General features: G+C 44.7%; 1 protein-coding gene across 1 annotated transcript in view; it reads left to right on the top strand.

The window, feature by feature from the left end:
• LOC147684247 (putative cation-transporting ATPase 13A4) overlaps positions 1-21,640 on the top strand; it is a 446,726-nt gene that overhangs the window by 114,445 nt on the left and 310,641 nt on the right. Inside the window, exon 4 of the mRNA XM_086944647.1 lies at positions 735-805. Within this exon, the coding sequence (XP_086800773.1) occupies positions 735-805 (71 nt within the window). The remainder of the gene's footprint in view (positions 1-734; positions 806-21,640) is intronic.

Below are 21,640 nucleotides of genomic sequence, written 5' to 3'. Positions count from 1 at the left end.
TAAAAAATAAAAACAAATATTTTAGCAAAAAAATTAATTGTACATTATAAAATAACTAATACAAATAACTTTAAAAAAAGAAATTGATATTATTTACACCTGTACTTTTGCCATCGATTTTACCAAATCATTATTTCTACATTACACTTAAGTCGATATTTATGCAACAAAAAATCGTACCTCGAACTTTTGCACCATCGATATTCTTGACTCGATATTCTTGCATAATAAATACTATTATAAAGCCTACACTGGTCCACACCAATCTATGAAGGTTTTTATTTGGTATGGGCTACCTTTGGACAGGTCCTTGACCTAGTTTGAGGGTAGTCTTAAACACAGCCCGCACACATGTGCACACAAGTGTGTGCATGTGTTAACATTCAAGCAGCCCAGAGCATATTACCCTAGCTGCTCTGGGTCTTATCATGAAATAGTTATTTGTGGTTTGCAATCCCTATTCAAGTATAACAGAGCTTATAGTGACTGATACTTTGGTAGAGAGACTCATTCACAGCGAAACACCATAAACCAGGGTGTCCAAAAATGAATAATCCAGGGGGGATAAGTAGGCGGAACTTATTTCTTCTAGCACCCTTTTCTTTTAACAGAATCCTCATTAAGAGTAATTCTTAGAAGGAGGATATTTGGAACACTGTATATGTAACCTTCTCTTATATGATCAAACTGTGGTGAAATGACGTGGTCTAATAAGGTCATGTTTGTTTCTGCAGGTTCGATTCATTCAGGTACAGAAGATTCGGTATGTTTGGGACAGCTCTGAGAACCGGTTCACAAAAATTGGGTATGGTTAATTTTCTCTACACAAAAATTGATGAACTGTATGCCTCCAGCCATAAGTTGATATTTGGGAGTGGGGGAAGTTCAAGCATCCTATCGCCTCAGGCATCTTAGACCTGTTAGAGCCTGGCATAGACTTGAGTCAGAGTCCCTGCTCCTGCAATGGCAAGTCACATAACTCCCAGGAAGAACACAAAAGTTCCACCAACTTCAAGACCTATTAAAGACAATCCTTCTGGGCCATCCAGATAAAGCCTGCTAAAGTAAACCAATTTAACAATAAAACTACCTGTATTACATCTGTTCATAACCCCAAAAATCCTTTTTTCCTCATTGGTAGATCCACTGGAAATTTCTCTTGCTGCCTATAACCAGAGCATGCCATGTTTTGCTCTTCCATCACTTCAGAAGACTATCTTTGTCATTTGTCCTTGCTGTCTTCAATCAGTGCATGCCACAAGTGGCTCCTCTATTTGGTAGACCCCGGCAAACAAAGTCTCAAATATGCCTGACCCTGCCAACATTTGATGACAAAGGGACAAATGGCATTTGAAGCTTGCGGTTATGATACAACCTTAACTTCCCTCTGGCCCCAACTCCAGTCCTTTCCCCTCTTACTACCTCATTGTCTCTTCTCTTAAAGTAATGCATTCCTCTTACAGACACTCCTATATTCACCTGAGCCAAGTACTGCATCTACCTAATAACAGAATAATTCTAAGGTTAAATCCCAGATCATCTTCCATGTCTCTTTTGCAATCAACTAGCACTCTGGGTAACTGCTGCGTGCTTAGCAGTGCCTATGGGGCTAGGACTGTTTTGATTCCATGTGTGGTTTCCTGGTAGCTTGGCACTGCCGCCAGGGGCTAGGATTCTATCACTACTGGGTTCACTTCACAATATACTTCCTAGTGGCACATCTCTGTTCCCTGAAACTTGCATTCTGTTACAGCTAGGTGTACTCTATATTGCACTCACAAGTGAAATAGCACTGGCCAAGGGGCCAGGATTCTGGTGTTACTATATTAACCCCATGTAGTTTTCCCGGGTGGAAAGAATTGTACACCCTGGTAAATTACCACTGCCACCAGGGGATGGGATTGAGTTAGTTCTGTGTGACCGTATATACCATACCATTGGTACTTATGTTGCCAGATAGTTGGTATATGCTTTCATGGCCAGTTGCACATTCACTACACAGTAGGATGTTCAGATTGCCTTCATGGCGTGTAGCACAATCTCTTCAGGTCATATTGAAAAAACAGATTGCATGACATTATTGAGTGATACATTTCATGGAAAATTTGTCACAAAGTAAATGGCAAATATGTGACAGACTGAAGTATAGCAATGGGTGGAATGCTTGAATTAATCTCAGCTACTGGTAGTTACTCTGGCTAACATCCCAGTCCTTCTGTGTTTTGCACATCATATCACCTCAGTTTACACCCAGCCATATGAAACTCAGTCTTGACCCTGCCCCATTAGGAACAGTTAAGCCTGTACTGCCAGGTCAGGTCCTCCCAGAACCAGAACACGCGCAACCCAAGACCGGTATTGCCATGGATAAGGTTCTTCAGTCAGGTGCAGCTTGGTTTCGGCACATGTAACCCTGATAATTGCTATATTTTACTACCACAACAGACGTCAAAGGGCCATTTTTGTGCTTGCACCAGGGCCCATGACATCCATGCTGTGCTACTGATGAATGCCAGCACTGGGGGAATAAACTTTGGAGCTGAGAGATGCTGGTAGAAGCAGGCAAAGCAAGAGTGTGTATGAGATATGGGGTAAACTTTATCCAAAAATCTTTGTTGTAAATGTAATGAATGATTTGTTGCAAGTGACGACAATCAGCTTATTTGGAACATCGTTCATGTGTCTGAACAGCACCACAAGGGGGTGGAAAAGAGTTCCAGATCTATCAGGTCTGACACAATGGGGTTGATTCCGATGTCCCCAAAAGTGCCTTCCCAATGCTATTCGTAGGCTTAACTTATGTCCGACTCGTATCTAGAGCTTTTTCATTCAAACTAGCAATTACGATGCGTATAACAGGCAAATTTCCAACCGAATCGTCCCCTTTGATTCGTGCACTATGTCAGTAGCAAACAGGCACAGGAAATATGGAAATCGAGTCGTACGGAGGCGCAACCTAACCAATTTCTGGATACGCAAGTACGATACGTATTCAATACGCGTCAGACAGGGCGCCGCCTCCAGCACGTCACAGCATTTGAATGAGGCGTATGTAAGCTCCGAGTCGTGCCAGATCACAATCAACGGGGACCAGATGGAGTAGCCATGTATCCAATCACGCATGTCTTCCCCATACTGTACGCCCATCGTTACCGACGCGCACAACGCAGAAGGCAAGCCAGACACCTACAACACACCAAAATGTCATGAGTACACGAAACGAAACACCACCATAGGGGGGTGGGTGCCTATCCCAAATAGCATATCCCACCCATAGGAGGTGGATGCCTATCACTCCCAGTATTATCTACCCCATAGGGGGTGGGTGCCTATCACTCACAGCATATCCCACCCATAGGGGGTGGATGCCTATCACTCCCAGTATTGTCCACCCCATAGGGGGTGGATGCCTATCACTCACAGCATATCCCACCCATAGGGGGTTGGATGCCTATCACTCACAGTATTGACCACCCCAGAGGGGGGTGGATGCCTATCACTCACAGTATTGTCCACCCCATAGGGGGGTGGATGCCTATCACTCACAGCATATCCCACCCATAGGGGGTGGATGCCTTTCACTCCCAGTATAGTCCACCACAAAGGGGGATGAATACCTATCACTCGCAGTATTGTCCACCTCAAAGGGGGGTGGATGACTATCACTCACAGCATATCCCACCCAAAGAGGGGTGGATGCCTATCACTAAACAGTATTGTCCACCCGTTTGGGGGTCGATGCCTATCAATACGACCATCCCCACTCATAGGGGGGCAGGATTCCCATCAACACCAGGATACACACACGGTGACTAAGCAAACCACCCCCTCTACCATTTCTGCAGGAGCCACCTACGAAAGGTTTGGGTGAAGGCCAATTTTATAACAAGGAAAAATGTGGAGAGGGAAGAATGCCAACTACTCAAGCCCACGGTCAGAGCCCATTACCTGACCATTACGCGTCTTACCATCCAACCGTACCTTACTATCGTCACTATCCCCTTTCGTAGGTGGCTCCTGGTTAAACTTCGGTTTAACCAGATTTATACAGTTTTGTGTGATAGTCACGGTTGGTTTAAGGAGGAGGATGCCCCTGTCTGTAATTGTGATAGTTTTTCTGCTCAAAATAATATGCACTTTATGCTATTTTGTAATTTCTTTATTGAGCCCAGACAGAAATACCTTGTACCATTATTGAAGGAAAAAGCTTTTCTTCAGGCAAAACCTGCTCTCCTGTACCTCCAACTAATGGATTCTACGTTGGCCATGTTTAGCGTGGCCAATTATCTTGTTGCTGCGGTTAGGATCAGGAGGAAAAGACTTAAAGATGTAAATATTAGTGTTTTGTGAAGATAAATGAAATGGATGTTGTTCTCATTTTAAATGTCTATTTTATTGAGTATTTTCTCTTTTATGATGTACTTTTATAATGTATATTAATTAATTATTATTGTTGTTTCCTCATATCATGTATTTTTATGAAATTATCACTGATTGATGCTTTTTGTATTTGCTTATGAATTTGTACTGCCCTTCCTGTGATGTGATTGTAGAATGCTTTTATGATTTTTAACTAAATCGAATAAAGTGGTTTTGACTTGACTTGACTACAATTTCTGCAACATTGCATGTTTGTATGTGAAAAAGGCTCACAACACAGATTGTGGCAGTGGGCATACTATTTGACACATGTGTGCCCAAAATGTAAATGTGTGTCACTAATATCCAGCATCAACTGATCATTGTGGTAATGGTTTCTAAACCCCCGCTCCATCACTACATTGAGCAAAAGGTGATTGTGTTGTTCAAAATTCCTGCATCTACTGATCATTGTGGCAATGGGGTATAAACCCCCATCACTACAGTGACCAAAAGGTAAATGTGGGGTCCACCAATCCATCACCTTATGATCATTGTGGTAATGGGACATAAACCTCCCATCACCACAGTGACCAAACGGTCATTGTGTACATGAAAATAGCAGCATCTCCAAAACAGCATGCATGATTCCATGTTCAAATTGCACAAGCAATGTTGTGGCAATGTAGTGGTTGTGTCACATACAAACATTGATTTTGTGAGGCAAATATTGGTGTGTATCACAAGGACACCCTCTGCCCTGTACAGACAAGCAATGGCCATGATCCCTGACAATGACTCCAGTGTACAATTAGACAATGCGCAAAGTGATCACCATGATGAATACACACATATCTACACCAACAGGCACACACACTAAGGAATCCTGTGGAGAATGTAGATGTCAGGTGACAAAGTTCCATGCCATGTCAGCAATGGTACATACTAAAACATGATGAATGTGCAGGCTGATGAGCCAGGAGACGCAGGGACACTAGGGTAAATCATAAAAAAATACAAACTGCCAATGGCCCAGAAAATACACAACAGTTTAGTGCTACAGATGCACAAATACAGACACCATTACAACAGCAAGTCCTTGATACACATCATCAACATCATGTACATCAGATGCACCACCACTGGATAACAAAAAATGGCTTTATTCAGCTATAAAATATATATAAATGTTCATGCCACGATGTGAAAAGGCCAATGGCCAGTCCATCAAAGAGTCCTACCAGGGTGACATGTGACAACGTGTCACCCATGTATTACCTGCACTGCTATAGACCAGGGACATCTCAGTCCTTGGAGTGGCATACATAGTGGCAGGCCAGGCACCGCAGGGACAGGATCAGGGCACAGGAGAATGGGGCAGGGGAGGTGTGGTGGGTGCAGGAGTGATGCCAGCAACTGCAGTAAAGGGGTCGGACACAGTGGGTGTCGTCACCACTGCTGGGCACAAGTCAGATGTGGTGTTTTCCAGCACCACTGCAGTGTGCGGGACAGATGTGGTGGATGGGCTCTCAACTGCAGTGCCCAGGTCAGACAGGAGATGTGCCTCCTACTGCAGTGCCAACATCAAGAGGAGTGAAATGGGGTTCAGATGAGGTAGGCAGGACAGAGGGGGGAGACACAGTCTCCACTCCAGTGGCAGGGACAGGCTGAGCATGTGAGGTGGGGGTGGAAGAGCATGTGGAAGGGGGTGAGGGCCTAAGCATCTTGGGGAAGCGGTATAGGTGTGTGGGTGAACCTGCTGCAGGGAATGGCTGTAGGACCTGTGTATTGGTGTCCTGGGGGCTGCAGGATGGAGAGTGTGAGGTTGAAGTCTGTGTTTTAGGCGGTGTCTTACCCTTCCTGGTCCGGGAAGACTTGCGAGTGGGGGCCTCAGTGTTTGTGCGCCTGGGGGAGGGTGTCCGTTTTGCTGGGGAACTCCCCTCTGTTGGTCTTGACTTCCTCTTCCCCTTGTACTTTGGAGCAGATGGATCTGTGGGGAAGAGGCCATGGTCACAGAGGAAGAGCTGCTTGGAAGTGGGGTAGAAGGTGAGGCAAAGGAAGGTGTTTTGGGGCGAGAGGCATCTGAGAAATGCGGAGTGCTTGTGGATGCCTGTATATATGTCTGTGACCCATCCCCTGTGTGTGTTCCATTAGTTCCCGGAGTGTGCGTGCTTGTGGATCCAGATTTTGGCTTGCGTGACCGTGTGCTGCTTTTGGGTGATGTGTTGCGTGCAAGTGCGGGTGTGTGTGTTTTTGTTGGACAGGCAGGGGAGTGGTGACTGTGAATGTGGCAGAGGTAGCAGGGGTGATGGCCTGTTGGAGGAGGGACACTGCTGCCATCTGTGTGGAGGCCATGGAATGAATGGCCCAATGTAGGGCAGACATGTTAGATGAGATGCCCTCCATGTAGGACACCAGTTGGGTCAACATACTGGTGTGAGAATGGAGGACACTCGGCATTGATGTCTACCCTACATGGATTTGTTTAGGTAAATTCACAGACTCCACACTCAGGGTAGCAGTGGAGACAGGGGCAGGAGGTGCAGTGCCTGGCACGAAGGAGACATGCTCCCTTACACGGGAGCCTCTAAGGACATCTGGGATGGGAGCAGTTGGAGGGTGGATATGGTGGTGGTGGTGGGGCCAGACTCACTAGTTGTTGTCTTGGGTCTGCTGACACCCACATCCACAAGGGAGTCATCACTGAAGCTGCTGTGTTCCGCAGCCAAGGTGGTAGTAGCTGAGGTCTCCTCAGTGTGGCTCCCCTCACCCTCCATGCCACTGGGTCCCTCCCAATCCTCTGCAGCAGACTCTGTCTGGCTCTGCTGATCCTCATGGTCCGTGAAGCTGTCTCCTCCAGTGGCCGTAGATGTAACTGCAAATCAACAGGGTAAACAGATAAACCTCAGTCACCTGCATTGTCATCACACATCACAGTCAGTCCAGCACATTACAGCGCACATGTGTGCATCATTTGCAGGACATCATCTAAAGTGCTGACACATATTTTTAAAACACACATGTCAGTCTGCCAGTAAACAATGCCCCCATATCCTACCTGCCCATGGAGACATCAGTCTGGTGCATGTAGCCAGCCACTACTCATATGTGCACACATGCATCACATAGACAGTTGTCTGGACTGTAGGATTTGTGATGGAAATATGTCAGTACACACATATACCATCTCCTGCCACTGACTTTGTACATGTGTCAGGATAAGGGATGGCCAAAGTCATTGTCAGTAATATGGATATGTTTTCTTCACCAGACACCATGATGTGCTCATGTATTACTAGACGATGCCACAATTGAGTGCATGCATGAAAACTTCCATCACAGCAGAATACACGATTGCAAATGAAATAACATGCAACAGGGCACTCTGGGTAATCAGTCATTGCTGCCTTCTGTCACGGGACAGTGCATCACAAAAGCAACAGTCTGCACTGTATCTCAATCATGTATTTGTGGGGAATATCAGCCCTGCATCTGTCAAGTGCACATGTTGCCCCACTGCTACCCACATCGTAAGGCTACTGATGATCCCACGTCATTCAAATGCCACAGTAGAGTGACAGCAAGCACAAGTTTGTCAACATGATCACATCACAGTTTGATGACAATGAAGTATAGCTCCCTGCACTTATAATCCGAATACACCATTAGGCACAGTCAAGTGATTACCCACCTATGTTTGACCCCATCGTCAAGATCCAACAGCCACATGTCAGCTGGCTGCCCACCCAAAAATATTTGACACCCCAGGAGTCTAAAAAGCTAGCCCACTCCACAATTAGACAGAGGCTGACACCTGATTGCACATTGCACAATGCATTACATTTACTTTGACACACATGATTAGGAAACTAAGTGTACGCCATGTCCGGAGTAGGCATCCCTGACCTGGTCCATGTGCAACATGGGATTAGCCTGAACAGTAGGCATGTGTCCATTCATGTGTGACACACATGTTGTACATACTTCAGAGCCCACAACATTGTAACACCTGCTGCATGTGTGTTTGGGAAACACCCCAGACACACATGTTGAGACAGGCCATCAACTAGGTTACATATTTATGTCCCCACAGAGTGTATGTCATAAATCTGTCAATGTGCAGATACATGTCTATAAATTCCCCTACTCATGAAGGCAAATACATTCTGCCGGTAGCAGATGCTGTTCCCCTCATCCACCATGGACAACAGCAGGACCCCCACCCCCAAGTGAGACATGACACTGACTGAAAGTGACACACCTGTATATCAGATGAGGAAGGGCCATTACAGAATTAATGCACATGATCCTAGTGCAAGCAGACAGACAAACTGTGGTAGCGTAACCAAGCTGAAGGAATGCAAAGATCATGTTAGACACAGTTCACAGACAAGGCATGCTTTTCCCCATCCTTGCTGCTTTCTGGCCTTTAACAGCCCATCCAGGTCAGGGAAGACCACTTCCAGGATCCTGCGCATGTGGTGGGTCAGGGTCTGGTGTTTGCACCTACTGCGAGGAGGCGACAGCTTCAGCTGGACTCTAGCAATACATCTGGTCCAGCCTTGTAGTTCCTGCCACCTCTTCTGGAAGTTGCTGATGCACCGCCTCTGGACCCCCACAGATATAGCTGCCCATGCAATGGTCAGCCAGATTTCCTGTTTCTGATGGCCATCAACCTGTGAGGATGACAAAGTGAAAAGACCGTAACTATACATGCAACCTGTTTGTACATCACACAGTTGTATATACATGTAGTTTTCACAAGGTCATCTGATTTACACAGGTTGTGCAACTATGGTGATGGACACCTTTCATGCATAAACAACACAGACCTAGTACATGTGTATTTTCACATTTTTAAACAACACTTTTCAAGCACAGTACCTGTGCACTACGGGTACCTACACACTTTGTGGGTAAAAACTACTCAGTGAGCATGCTATTTCACTGGTGCACACAATGCTATTAGTGATAATCAGACAACATGCACAATGAGAGAGGATGTGGCCTGCACACTCACCTGCTCCCCTAGTTTCCCATATAGCTTGCTGTACTGTGGAAGGAGGCCGTCCAGCAGGGCCTGAATCTCCTCCTCTGTGAAGGCTGGGGCCCTCTCCACAGTACGTGCCATAATTGGAGCCAGAGGATACAGATAGACCGCAGCAGTGGTAGCAGAGAGATGTCGAGCTGAAGCATGTAGTGCAGTCAAGGGAGCTCTTAGGGGAAGAGACAACTGTATTTCTGTGCTGCAGGGGCCTATTCTAACCTATGTGTCAAAACCAATAGGTCACAGTCCGAGTCGTATCCTATGAATTAGTCCAATCCATGAGATTACATGAATCAGACACACCTACCGCAACATTCAAAATAACTGCATCCTGAAAGTTATGTTTTTGATACATTTGTGTCAAAACAGAACCGACTCGTACCGCATGCGAATCGTGCACGATGCAAAATGCGCCTCTGTCACCATGACGACCAATATCCAATCAGTTCGTCCGGATCGGTCAGGATGTTGCAGAGGCGTATTTTGAAAACTCATCCGCATCACACTACACTGTATTGGGCATGCAATCCGTCAGTCCGGCTTGATCAGGAGTTGGCTCAAGCGTCCATGCAATAGTCGCCCACGTCGTACAACACTGTATTAGGCATGCAATCTGTCAGTCCAGCTCAGTCAGGATTTGGCTCACGCATTCATGCAATAGTCACCCGAGTCATACAACACTGTATTGGGCATGCAATGTGTCAGTCCAGCTCGGTCAGGTGTTGGCTCAGACGTACATGCAATGCCCACTCATCATGTCAGACAATGTATGTAAGAATAATGGCATCCTGTGTGCCCTGTGCGGATGGAGTTAAGCACATGTCAAATGGGACAGAGACAAAAGACAAGACCACTCACATTATGATCCTAGCTTACAGTGCAACTATAGCAGTGTTTGTGAGGAACATGAGTAGTGTGACTGACCACTTCACAGATCATTCTCCTATGCTTGGCCACTGTCCCAGGGGATCATTGTGTTTACACAGGATACATCCACACGTAATCACAGCATCATCTGATCATGATTAAAGTACAATGTGTTAATTCCTTTCAACTGTGTCCACAGTATGCGAGACTTGTACAACACAAGAACTTACTGCTGAAAGTTGTTACAGTAATGTAGAATTATCTCATCTTGTATTTGTCATGTGAGTTTCTGTAGTGTCTATGTGCCACTGAATTGCATGTATGCATGTCAAATACATATGTGCAACACATCATCAATGTTCTGTGTATGTGATATGTAGGTCTTACATCTCTTCATGACAATGTCCACATCATGACAGTGTTGTGCGTGGTTGCAAGCTGTCTGTATGTAGTGTTCTTGCTATCTTGTAATACCTTGTCTATGTCTGTGTACCTTAAATACATGTGCTAGTTGACCTAGAAATACATGACTGATACTTGATTGTGTGTGTGCTGTGTATGTTACGATTGATCACATGGAGAGGGACAGACAACAGTGAGTAGTCATAGTACAATACTGTGTTCTTTGATGATACATGACATAATTGAGTGTATGTTCATGCAAACATAGCTGTCATTTTTGGATTAGCTCAACTTCAGACATCTGTCTTCACAAGTGTAATGCAATATGTTACATCAGAATTACTTGATGTTTAATTTAGAGAGTAATATGTTTACATTCTTTCTCCTGTGTCCCGCAGGGGACCAAATGTCCACAGACCCTTCCCTAATCTTGTAACCATGGTGGAGCGTGAGTGCATGAGAAAACCCAGGTTCACGAGGGGATTAATTTAAGAATTGACAGACCAGTTGTCACCACACTTGCAACCTGGACGCACATATCCCTTTGCCCTGACCACCAAGGTGAAGGTGATGGCGGCACTTTATTTTTTTTGCCACTGGATTGTTCCAGTTTACTGTGGCTGATGCTGGTGGCATGTCCAAGATGATGTTTAGTCGAGTGCTCCGGGATGTGTTTGAGGCAATGTTGAGGTTCCTCAACCTATACATACAGTTTCCTACACCGCCATAGTTCCGTGCCATTAAACATGACTTTTATGCTCTGGGACACATGCCGCATGTGATTGGATCAATTGATGGGACACTTGTGGGTTTGGTTGCACCACAAGCCCATGAACAGGTTTACAGAAATCGAAAACACTTTCATTCAATGAATGCCCTTGTGGTATGTCTTGCGGACCAGATCATCTCCCCTGAATGTGTGCGTTTTCCGGGATCTGCACACAACGCATACATAATGAGGATGAGTCGGATACCCCAGCTGATATCCCAGCTCAGGAAAGAGCGTGCATGGTTTGTTGGTGGGTCATGTTGTAATTTTCCGTTGTGTGTTCATTATCTGTCATGTTGTACCCTGTGTTTGCTCTGATGATCCTTTATAATTGAAAAACTGTAGGAGACTCTGGATACGCCAACATGCTGATGTTCGTTACAACTGGGCACATGGGCGGACCAGGCATGTGATTGAGCGCACATTTGGACTGCTGAAGACCAGATTTCGCTGCCTGGACCTGACAGGAGGTGCCCTTCAAAATTCCCCAGATAAGGTGTGCAAGATCATGATAGTGTGCTGCATGCTTCACAACAAGGCTGTGAGGAATAAGCTACCACTCATCCAGGATGACAGGAACCAACTGCCTCCATCATGGGAGGACCCAGGCCTGGGACACGTTGCCAGTGACGAGGAGGAGGAGGTGGATGTCAGGAGACATCTAATTGACAACATTTTTACATGAGTGTAAGTATGCACAGCTGTTTGATAATGCATGTGTGTATGTAAGACAATATGTTGTGATACGTGTGTGTGTATGCCAATTTACATAGTCATTGTTGTTGTACAGTGTATGTTTAGTTATGATGGTCTTCAAATATCAGAGAGAGAGAGAGAGGACTATGTAGCTAGTCCGTACCCCCAAGGTATTTGTATATAATCAAGTGAGGACAAGCCTATTTAGTGCAAGATACAGGACTCAGGACTGTATGGAGAAGAGAAACAAAAAACCTATTAGGTTTCCTTAAGAAGCCCTCACCCACCAACCTAGTTGGTGGCATGCTTCATTCTCGGGCCCACCCAGTGACACAGAATGTGTCCCAGGCGTGCTTCAACGCCTGTATTACAGCGGAGCTGGTATTTTACTGAGTGTGCAGTGAAAGTGGAGTGAAGGTGAAATTTAAAAGCTATCCAGTGGTCCCAATACCCTAGGGGGTTTCCTTTAATATCTGACCCTCTGGTAGTAATAAAAACAAGGCAGTGGATGTTGGTGGAGTAACAATTAGGGACTTCTACAAGTCGGTGCGTGGTCTACATGTTTCAGCCAAGCCTTTCATTATTAACTGGCTTTCCTCAGGACCTTAAATATGTGAGTGTGAGATCTACACTAAAAGTTAGTGTTTGACCTATAATGTGTTGCACGCGCTACGGTGCCATACGTCTAGGAGGGGGATTTCATCTCCGAGCATAAGCTTGCAATTTTGTAGCAAATGCCCCTGGAGATTCCGGAACGGAGATCCGCCACAGAGCAACAGGTTTCAAGAGGTTCCTGACCAACAGAGTCAAGCAGAACCTCTGCCGGAATCTCCAGGGGCATTCGATGCAAATTGCAAGCTCCTGTCCTCCTTCATTGGTGACAGGGCTGGTATTTCCTTCCAAATCCAGATTGGGCTGTCTTGCTGTGCTCCCAGGGTTTTGTTGTCTGGGTGTGTCCGTGGGGATCCGGGGCATCTGGATGTTAATGATTGTTGCAGGAGTGGTCGCTGGGTCTGCTGATCGTAATGGTGCCGTATGCTGACCCTCTTCCCCACTGGAGGTCTCAGTCTCCGAAGTTGTGCTGGAGCTGCTGGTGGACTCAGAATCTTCTCCAGATGATGCCCTCTGTTCGGGAGTGCCTGTGGGTAGTAGGGAGACACAATGCTAGTTGTGTATTTTCGGATGTTATGGTGTCATACACAGACAAATGTGAAGATGTTGTGGATAATGTAGCGTTTCCTTCCTATTTCTACTCATCAATCGTCACAGACACTGAGAAATTTGTTAAGCGAACATTGTGTTTTGGAAACGTGTTTTACTGAGCATGTCCAGCTCTGTGCATCAATGTGCATGTATTGTTATCCTTGACTGTTCGTAGTAATTGTTTGGCAAGTGTCACGCTGCGCATGAGCCAGGTATGTTGTTATTTCACACATCAGTGTTTTCACTATGACATACATACTGTAACACATCTGATGTTTAGCAGTAATTGTGCATCTGTGCCCACCTTTGTGAATGTTTGTCACTGTTACATTGCTGAGGTGTTATGCACGCTCACTCTCCTGAATATGTGTCAGCATTTGATGATTTGGCTAGGATGTGTGTGTTAATGTGAACAATCAATGACATCACATGTGTAACCTCTAATGCCATAGCAACGCGTGTCTTCTGACAAATGCATTGTTACATGGCAGTCAATTGAAACACAGGTCATTACATTGACATGGATTAGGGGAGTCACTAACATGAGTTGTTGTATTATGTGATAAAAGTATGATCTGACATTCCCTAATGTTGACAACACTGGACTTGTAATGGTAAATAGTATAAGTTTGTACTCCTGCGCAGAGCCCACAGTAAGTTTGTGTGATGTTTTGTATTGTGATGTTCTGCTATGTCACAACATGGTTGTTGTTATGCCTGTGCTGTTTTGGCATTGAGTGTAAGCGTATGCAATGTGATAATACACTTTTGTGTTGATAATTCTCATCACTTTGCACACATGTGAATATTTTGCTGTAGTACATTTTGTTGCTGCATACATTTGCACACGATCACTTCATGTACATTCCACTTGTTCTCCATGGACAGAGAAGATTCCCAGGATGGTTATTTGCCTTTTCATGGTCAGAGTTGTGAGGTACAGTGTGTTTAGTGCTTGAGTTAGACTGTGTTGACTTCTACCCCACTTTCCAATGGCAAACAGACCAGCTTACTCATCATTGTCAAAGGATCAATGATAGTGAGGGTGGTCGTTTTCAAGAATGCTGACACTGCTGACTGATGTTGAATTACAATGCAAAAACACAACAATGCCTTGTGCACATGACACAACGCAAGAGTGTCAGCCATCTTGCATTACACCGCACATGTACTGTCCCTGGGCATTGTCGCTGATTTGTGTTTATCTGTGTGTGCGTTTTGTGTTATGTGGTGTGACTGCTAATTAGAGTGTGTCCTGTCCTCCACAAACATTTGTAGTACATTTGTAGCATGCATATTGAGGGCACATATGATTGATCTTTACCTGTCAGTGTGTGGAATGTACAGTTGAGGTTATGGTCTGTAGTTGTGTGAGTAGCCCAAGGACTGTCATTACATTTTAAAGATTTCCGTACATGATGGCCCTGTGTTGCCATCTTGACAGAGCATTTGCATTCCCTCTCAGGGACAGCACAGTGACAGGTGTGTTCTTGTGACTGGGGTGTGTGTGTCTGTGTGTGACTAGTGTGTTCTGGTGGCTGTAGTCATTGTTTCCACTCCTCCTCCCACCCAGTACAATTGTGCCAGCATGTTCCAGGTTTCATGACAGTGTGTACAGAGTTACATTCAAGATGTCTTACTGTGATGTCTGTGGCTGTGTATTTTAGGTAATTTTAGACTATTTGTACATGTACTCACCAGGTTCTGGGATTCCAGCTAATCCAGTTATGGCCTCCTGTTGGAGGAGGTCCCACACCTTCACCTTCCAGGTGGTGAAATGTACCGGTTTATGACATCCACCACCAATCTTGGTGCTCAGGACATGTGCTCTGGCAATGAGCCTCTTTACCCTCCTACGAACGTCGTAATACCAGTTCCGGACATCCTCCTTTGTGCACAAGGTAGGTGAATGGGCATTCACCTTGTTGAAAATCCTCTCCCGCATCTTGGTTTTCTGGGACTGGGAGGACTGTTGGGTGAAGGTGCCAAATAACTGTGGCTCAACTCAGATGATTTCATCCATCATGATGGGTGGTGGTGGAGATGTATGTGTGTGTGAAGGTGAGGGTGTGTGAGTGTGAGTGGAGATGTGTTTCTGTGGTGCTTGTTGTGTGGAGGTTGTGTGGTGGATGAGTTGTGTGTGTTTGTGGTGGCTAGATGAGTTGTCTGTGTAGTAGTGTGGTCTGCTTGCATGTCTATCGAAGTAGCAAATGGTGTTGGGAAGTTTTGGCTCCCTTTATATAGTTTGGGTTGTGGGTGTGTCTTATTATTTGACATTTTTTTGGGAGATGACAATGCCTTTTTGGTAGTCTTTTTTCTGTTTCCATTGTAAAAACATTTTCACATTATGTAAGTCATTTTGACAGCACCTGATGCTTGTTCTTGTGTAATTTGTTTTGGCCAGGTCTGTCCCATTCATACTAGGCTATGTGGCATAGTTTGTGTCAGAGTCTATCTTGTCTGTTAATGCTTGGCTACATGGAGTTGTTCGCTCCCAAGCCTGTCATGTCATGTTAATGCTTGGCTATGTGGCAACGTTCGCGTCTGAGTCTGTTATGTCGTGTTAATGCTTGGCTATGTGGCATCGTTTGCGTCTGAATCTGTCGGGTCGTGTTAATGCTTGGCTATGAGGCAACGTTTGCGTCCGAGTCTGTTGTGTCATGTTAATGCTTGACTATGTGGCATCGTTCGCGTCTGAGTCTGTCGGGTCGTGTTAATGCTTGGCTATGTGGCATCATTTGTGTCTGAGTATGTCGGATCGTGGTAATGCTCGGCTATGTGGCATCGTTCGCGTCTGAGTCTGTTGTGTTGTGTTAATGGCTAGCTACATGGAGTCGTTCGCGTACGTGTCTGTTGCGTCGGGTTGACGCTTGGCTATCTCCAATCTTGCATGTACGTGTCTATCGCGTGAGGCTCCTTTCCTGCTGACTCAGATGTATAATACGAAATGGCGTGCGCCTGTTGCTGTCAGAGGGTGGCCATGAGGGAGTGCGCGGGTTGAAAGAGAGCAGAGGGCGCCCTGGGACCAATCCCCGGGAGACCAGCGGGCTCCAGCCTTGCGCGCTGCACCGCCTCCCAGCCCGGGTCCTGCACCCAGCCTGTGCCCATGGTCGCCGGCCGCAGCTGCGTGGTCCGGCGGGGACAACAGCGTGAATGAAAGTTTGCTCTGATTTCAGATCCCCTGCTCCTGGTGCCGGCCTCCCTCCGCTGCCGCAGCTTTTGTCATCTAGCGCGAACGCAGTGAGGAGGGACTACACTTCCCAGGAGCCTTCGCGGCAGGAAGCTACACACGCCCATTCCGCGCCCGGAGGCGCTTAAGAACAGAGGAGAGCCACGGTGGAGCGATGCTTCAACGCTTTTGGGGGTAATACCTGGTCGCTTGCCCAGAGATCCCCTGCTCCTGGTGCTGGTCTCCCTCTGCTGCCGCAGCTTTTGTCATCTAGCGCGGCTGCAGTGAGGGGGGACTACACTCCCCAGGAGCCTTCACGGCAGGAACTGCACACGCCCATTTCGTGCCCGGAGGTGCTTAAGAACAGAGGAGAGCCCCTGCGTCGTGGGACGCGCGTGGGCAGTGCCGTCCTAAGCCCGGGCAAAGGGCGGGCCGTCTGTGGCCGTCCAAGGCCAGAAGAGGCCAGGCTGAGCCACCCCCCTAACTTGCCAAAAAAAGGACATAACTCCATGAAAGGTACTGTTGAGAACTACAGGTAGATACACCAAATATTTATATAGTATAATCCATTTGTTGGAATTTTTTGGCCGAAATATATTTTTTTAACTGGTATAATTGATAATGGCAAGAAAACTGGGAAATAAGAACTCGGTGGAGAATGCATGTAATACTTTGGACACTTATTTAGTTAAAGCAGTCAGTGATCTGTCCAAAGAAACTGATCGTACAGAGAGATGGTTATCTATGAGCTCAAATGCAGTCTTTGGAGATAAATCCAGGGAAGACTCCAATAATGCGAATACTGAAGATATACTAACTACAGGGTCACCGCTCAAAGTGGGAGACAAAATTATTCATGCTGATGATGTAACTGATATTAGCCAAGACCATTCACGCATTTCTAGAACACCTTCACTGTCTATATCGGCTACCCCACCCACTACATCCTTCACACAACCACCAAAGGATGCAATTACTAGGAAAAAAGTCCCCGGACAGGGAGCAATAAAGGCAAAGAAAGATAAAAAAACATTTTACCCGAGGGAGTGTAGCCATAAGAAACAAGGAACTGGAGCAACATGATGTTGCTAAACTTTTGTATATAGAAGCTATTTTGAGAAGTTGGTAATACTGGTAAGGCCGCTGCACGACAGAATAGATAACATAGCCAAAGAAGTACATAAACTTAGCAGGTGTCTTGAGAAAATTCATACTTAAATAGAGAAAGACAATGAGAGTCTCTGTAAAAATGGTATGGGTGCGAAGATAGTGAACTCTGCTAAGAGAGATAATATTTCTGTAATCAGCACGAATAAAGAACAAAATGCGAAACCTTCTAACGGAAATCAGATCCATACAAAAGATCCGACAGAAAACCCACAACAGCTATCTAACAAGCATTCCACTAGAATTCAACATGAAAGAGAAAAAAGGGATGTAATAGAACTGGAAAGTAAGAATTCTCCTGTACCAGTCCTAGAGGAGATAGGTAATACAAATATTACTCCTAGAGTGCCCCCTTTTATTAACTTACCTTCTGAGTGTGGGCCTTATGTGGCGGTTTTTTGTAAATGTGATCAAAATTAAAAAGAGACCAATGGGAAAATCATGCAGCGTTAAAAACCAAAACAATTCACTGGATGTCTGAGAAATGTGGCTTCCCACTTGTAGGAGCAAACCAGATACTATTAATGCAATGTGTGGATTGGATCGGCCCCCTGAGGAAAACATTTGAGGGAGACTGCATTATAATTAACTTAAAATATCTAGTCTGGGCAAGAGATGCATTAGCAAATGCACCCCCTCCATCCCAATGGGAATACAACATGACACTTTTGCCTCTTGGTTACTTTTACAGACACCATATGGGGAATCCTGACCAAGGTTGAATCACCTGCAACCCCAAAATTAGGTATCCACCACCACCGGCACCTTTATACCCAAGTATCCTCACATCCAATAGATTTCAGATACTGGGCTCCTTGGAGGACAATGGTTAACTCATGCCAAGGGAGGGAACGCCACCAACATCAACATTAGATTTTACAGGGAGGAGTCCCGAGATAGGTTGTAAAATGGTAGTTAAGGATAGTCTGGTACAGATTCCGACCAAAGATATCCAGGATGGCAATATACTCAATTCTGACTTTATAGCAACTTCCGGAAATATTTTATTAGCATTAAATACAGAGGGGGTAGTAGTAAATCAGTCCTTACCCAAGACTGTATTAATATTACCCACACATAAAGAGGGCATACTTATCGGCATCCAATTGCTACACCTAATATAGTTAATCTACATGAAGGTGATGCGGTTACTGTTTATGAAGGTTATACCTTCATGAGTTGGAACATAGCTGGTCTTAATAGCAAACTAAATACTCCACATTGGAATGATCATATTGCATCAAAGAACGATGTAATTTGTTTGCAGGAGACCTGTTACAGAGTCCCAGTCTATGTTAATGGGTTTACTGCTAACTGAGTTAAAGCGGCTGATTCTACCTCCGGTAGGGCAAAGGGAGGTCTCTTGATACTTGTCTCTAATAGATTAACCAAGTGTAAAATCATTAGCTGTATAAATGTAGATCCCAATTGCCAGCTAATGAAACTCAGATTTAATAGGGGTAAAGACCTCCTGCTTATTAATTTTTTATAACAACAACTTTAGTAAGAACAGAGGAGGTGCTACCTATGATATTGAAAAGGAAATAGAGCATTGGCAATGCCAAATAGACAAGAAACCATCCTATGGATAGGAGACTTTAATGTTCAAATGTGCCCACTTGCCCACACCAAAACATGTGGCTTTCCTAAAGGCCATACCCGAGATGAAAACGTAGACTTGTTGCATTTTCCCCATGGAGAATACGGCACAGCATTAAATTCCATGCAATACTCCCCAGTAACAGAGCGCGTTACAAAATGGTTTATACTTATACTTATATGATCTCGAATTTTTAAGCTGTACCAGGAATAAGAATAATATTATATGTCCAACTTTTACTGGCAGGGATGCCTTAACAACTATAGACCATATTCTTTTATCTTACAATAGTGATTATAAGGATCTATGGATTACCGAACAGGTGGTCAGCGACCATAATAGTATTTCCTTAAGCCTGTTATGTTGGGGAAACAAACAGGTAAATACATCAAATCGCATTGCTGATATTTTCCCCACAAAGGGCATGAGATTAAAGTGGGCAGCCGTTGACCCAAATAAAATACAAAAGGAAGTTATCATGCATCGTAAAAATGAAATAGATTATTGCCTAAGTGAGGAGGCGGATTCCTGCTCCCTGATCTCCAATTTTCAAAAGATTCATGTTTTTATAGAAGGGCTCCTCACTAAAAAATATAAAGCTAGGAAACAGGTACATATAGGTTGGTTCAATAAATGTTGCACCCATGCCCTGCATGCTTTAAAGCTAGCATTGGGCACAAAACCCCGGAATAAGGAGAATATTAGAGCACTACGACTCAATTGCAAATTATCGGGGCCCGCAAAAAAGAATTGCAACATGAGGCATGGGATAATTTTAGCTTGGCGGCAGCACCTAATAATAGTAAGCTATTCTGGGAGACGGTCAACTGTCCCTTTTTAAAAGATGATAGCCAACCCAAACTCACCTCATACATAAATACTGATAATTGGATTGAACATTACACATCAATTTTTAACCCAGATAAGATTGATATAAATCAATCATCTAATACCACCTGGCCGATATTACCTTTAAGGATAAAAATAGATGAAGTCTATGAAGGACTATCTGATAGTAAAGGAGGGAAGGCACCAGGGCCAGATGGCGTGTCTATTGACCGATATAAAAGTGAAGAGGATCTATGGGCACCCATTTTAACTATGATTTTTAACGCAGCGGTTGATGGCCAAATTCCCTTAACATGGGGTCAATCATTAATTATCCCCCTTTTCAAAAAAGGTTCCAAATCTGAGGCCAGCAGCTATCGTCCGATATCGTTGCTGGACTCGTCACTCAAAGTAATGAGCAGGGTCATGCTGAAAAGACTTGAAACTTGGGCCGAGGACAACAAAATCCTCTCACCAGCCCAATACGGGTTTAGAAAAGGCATAGGCACCCTGGAACAGTGCGTCAATTTGGACCTACTTATAAATAAATATACTATGGCAAAAAGGGGTAAATTATTTTTATGTTTCGCAGACCTAAGCAGCGCTTTCGATGTTGTGGATCACTCTATACTGTGGCATATACTCCTGGAGACTGGCGCCCACAAGGAAATTGTTTAATTTCTAGCAAGGGTGTATCAGAAGTTGTCCAGCAAAGTGCGCTATGGTCCTACAGGCGAGTGTACCCCCCTGTTTAGTGTGAAAAGGGGCATCCGCCAGGGATGTGTACTTGCGCCATTTTTGTTTTCATTTTTCATCAATCATGTGGACAGTACACTAAAACAAACTCCTGCTGACGCGCCCTCTATTGAGGGTAAGGCTGTCCCTATTTTATTATACGCAGATGATGCAGTTTTAATTTCACGTACCCCGATTGGTCTTCAACGTCTTTAGATAATTTTACTCTTTTTAATAATGGCAGGAAACTTCGAAATAATAAAACAAAGACATTTGTTATGTCATGTGGGAAATCCATAAATAAACCGGGAAAAGCCTTTTATTTAGAAGGAACAAAAATGCAATCAGTTAAATTCTTCTGTTACCTTGGGGTAACTTTTGCGGGAAACGGGAAATGGTCACATGAATATGCCAACATCAGCCTTAAAATGAGCAGAAATGTAAATGGCATCTTTCGTTTCTCCGCAAAAGTTGGTGCACGAAGAATCAAAGACATGGTATTTATATATAATGCCAAATGTGTTTCAGCTGCACTTTATGGGGCTGGAGTCTGGGGCCACCATTTCGAACAGTCTTTACAGCAGGACGAAAATATATTTATTAAACGCCTGCTGCGCGCTCCACGGTCGGCCTCAACTGTAATAACACACCAGGAAGTGGGTCTAAAATACATTTCAGACCTGGCCGAAACTGCTTTTACTCAAAGCATAATAAAAGATTGTATTAAGCTCGACCACAATTCACGTATTCCGTGGCTGAGCTATATTCGTCATTGGTGCAGTCTTTTATTTAATCGTG

Source organism: Lissotriton vulgaris, chromosome 11 (genome assembly GCF_964263255.1).
Source record: "Lissotriton vulgaris chromosome 11, aLisVul1.2, whole genome shotgun sequence".
Lineage (NCBI taxonomy): Eukaryota > Metazoa > Chordata > Amphibia > Caudata > Salamandridae > Lissotriton > Lissotriton vulgaris.
The sequence above is the reverse complement of the archived record's forward strand: the minus strand, read 5'-3'. Positions and strand labels throughout refer to the sequence as shown.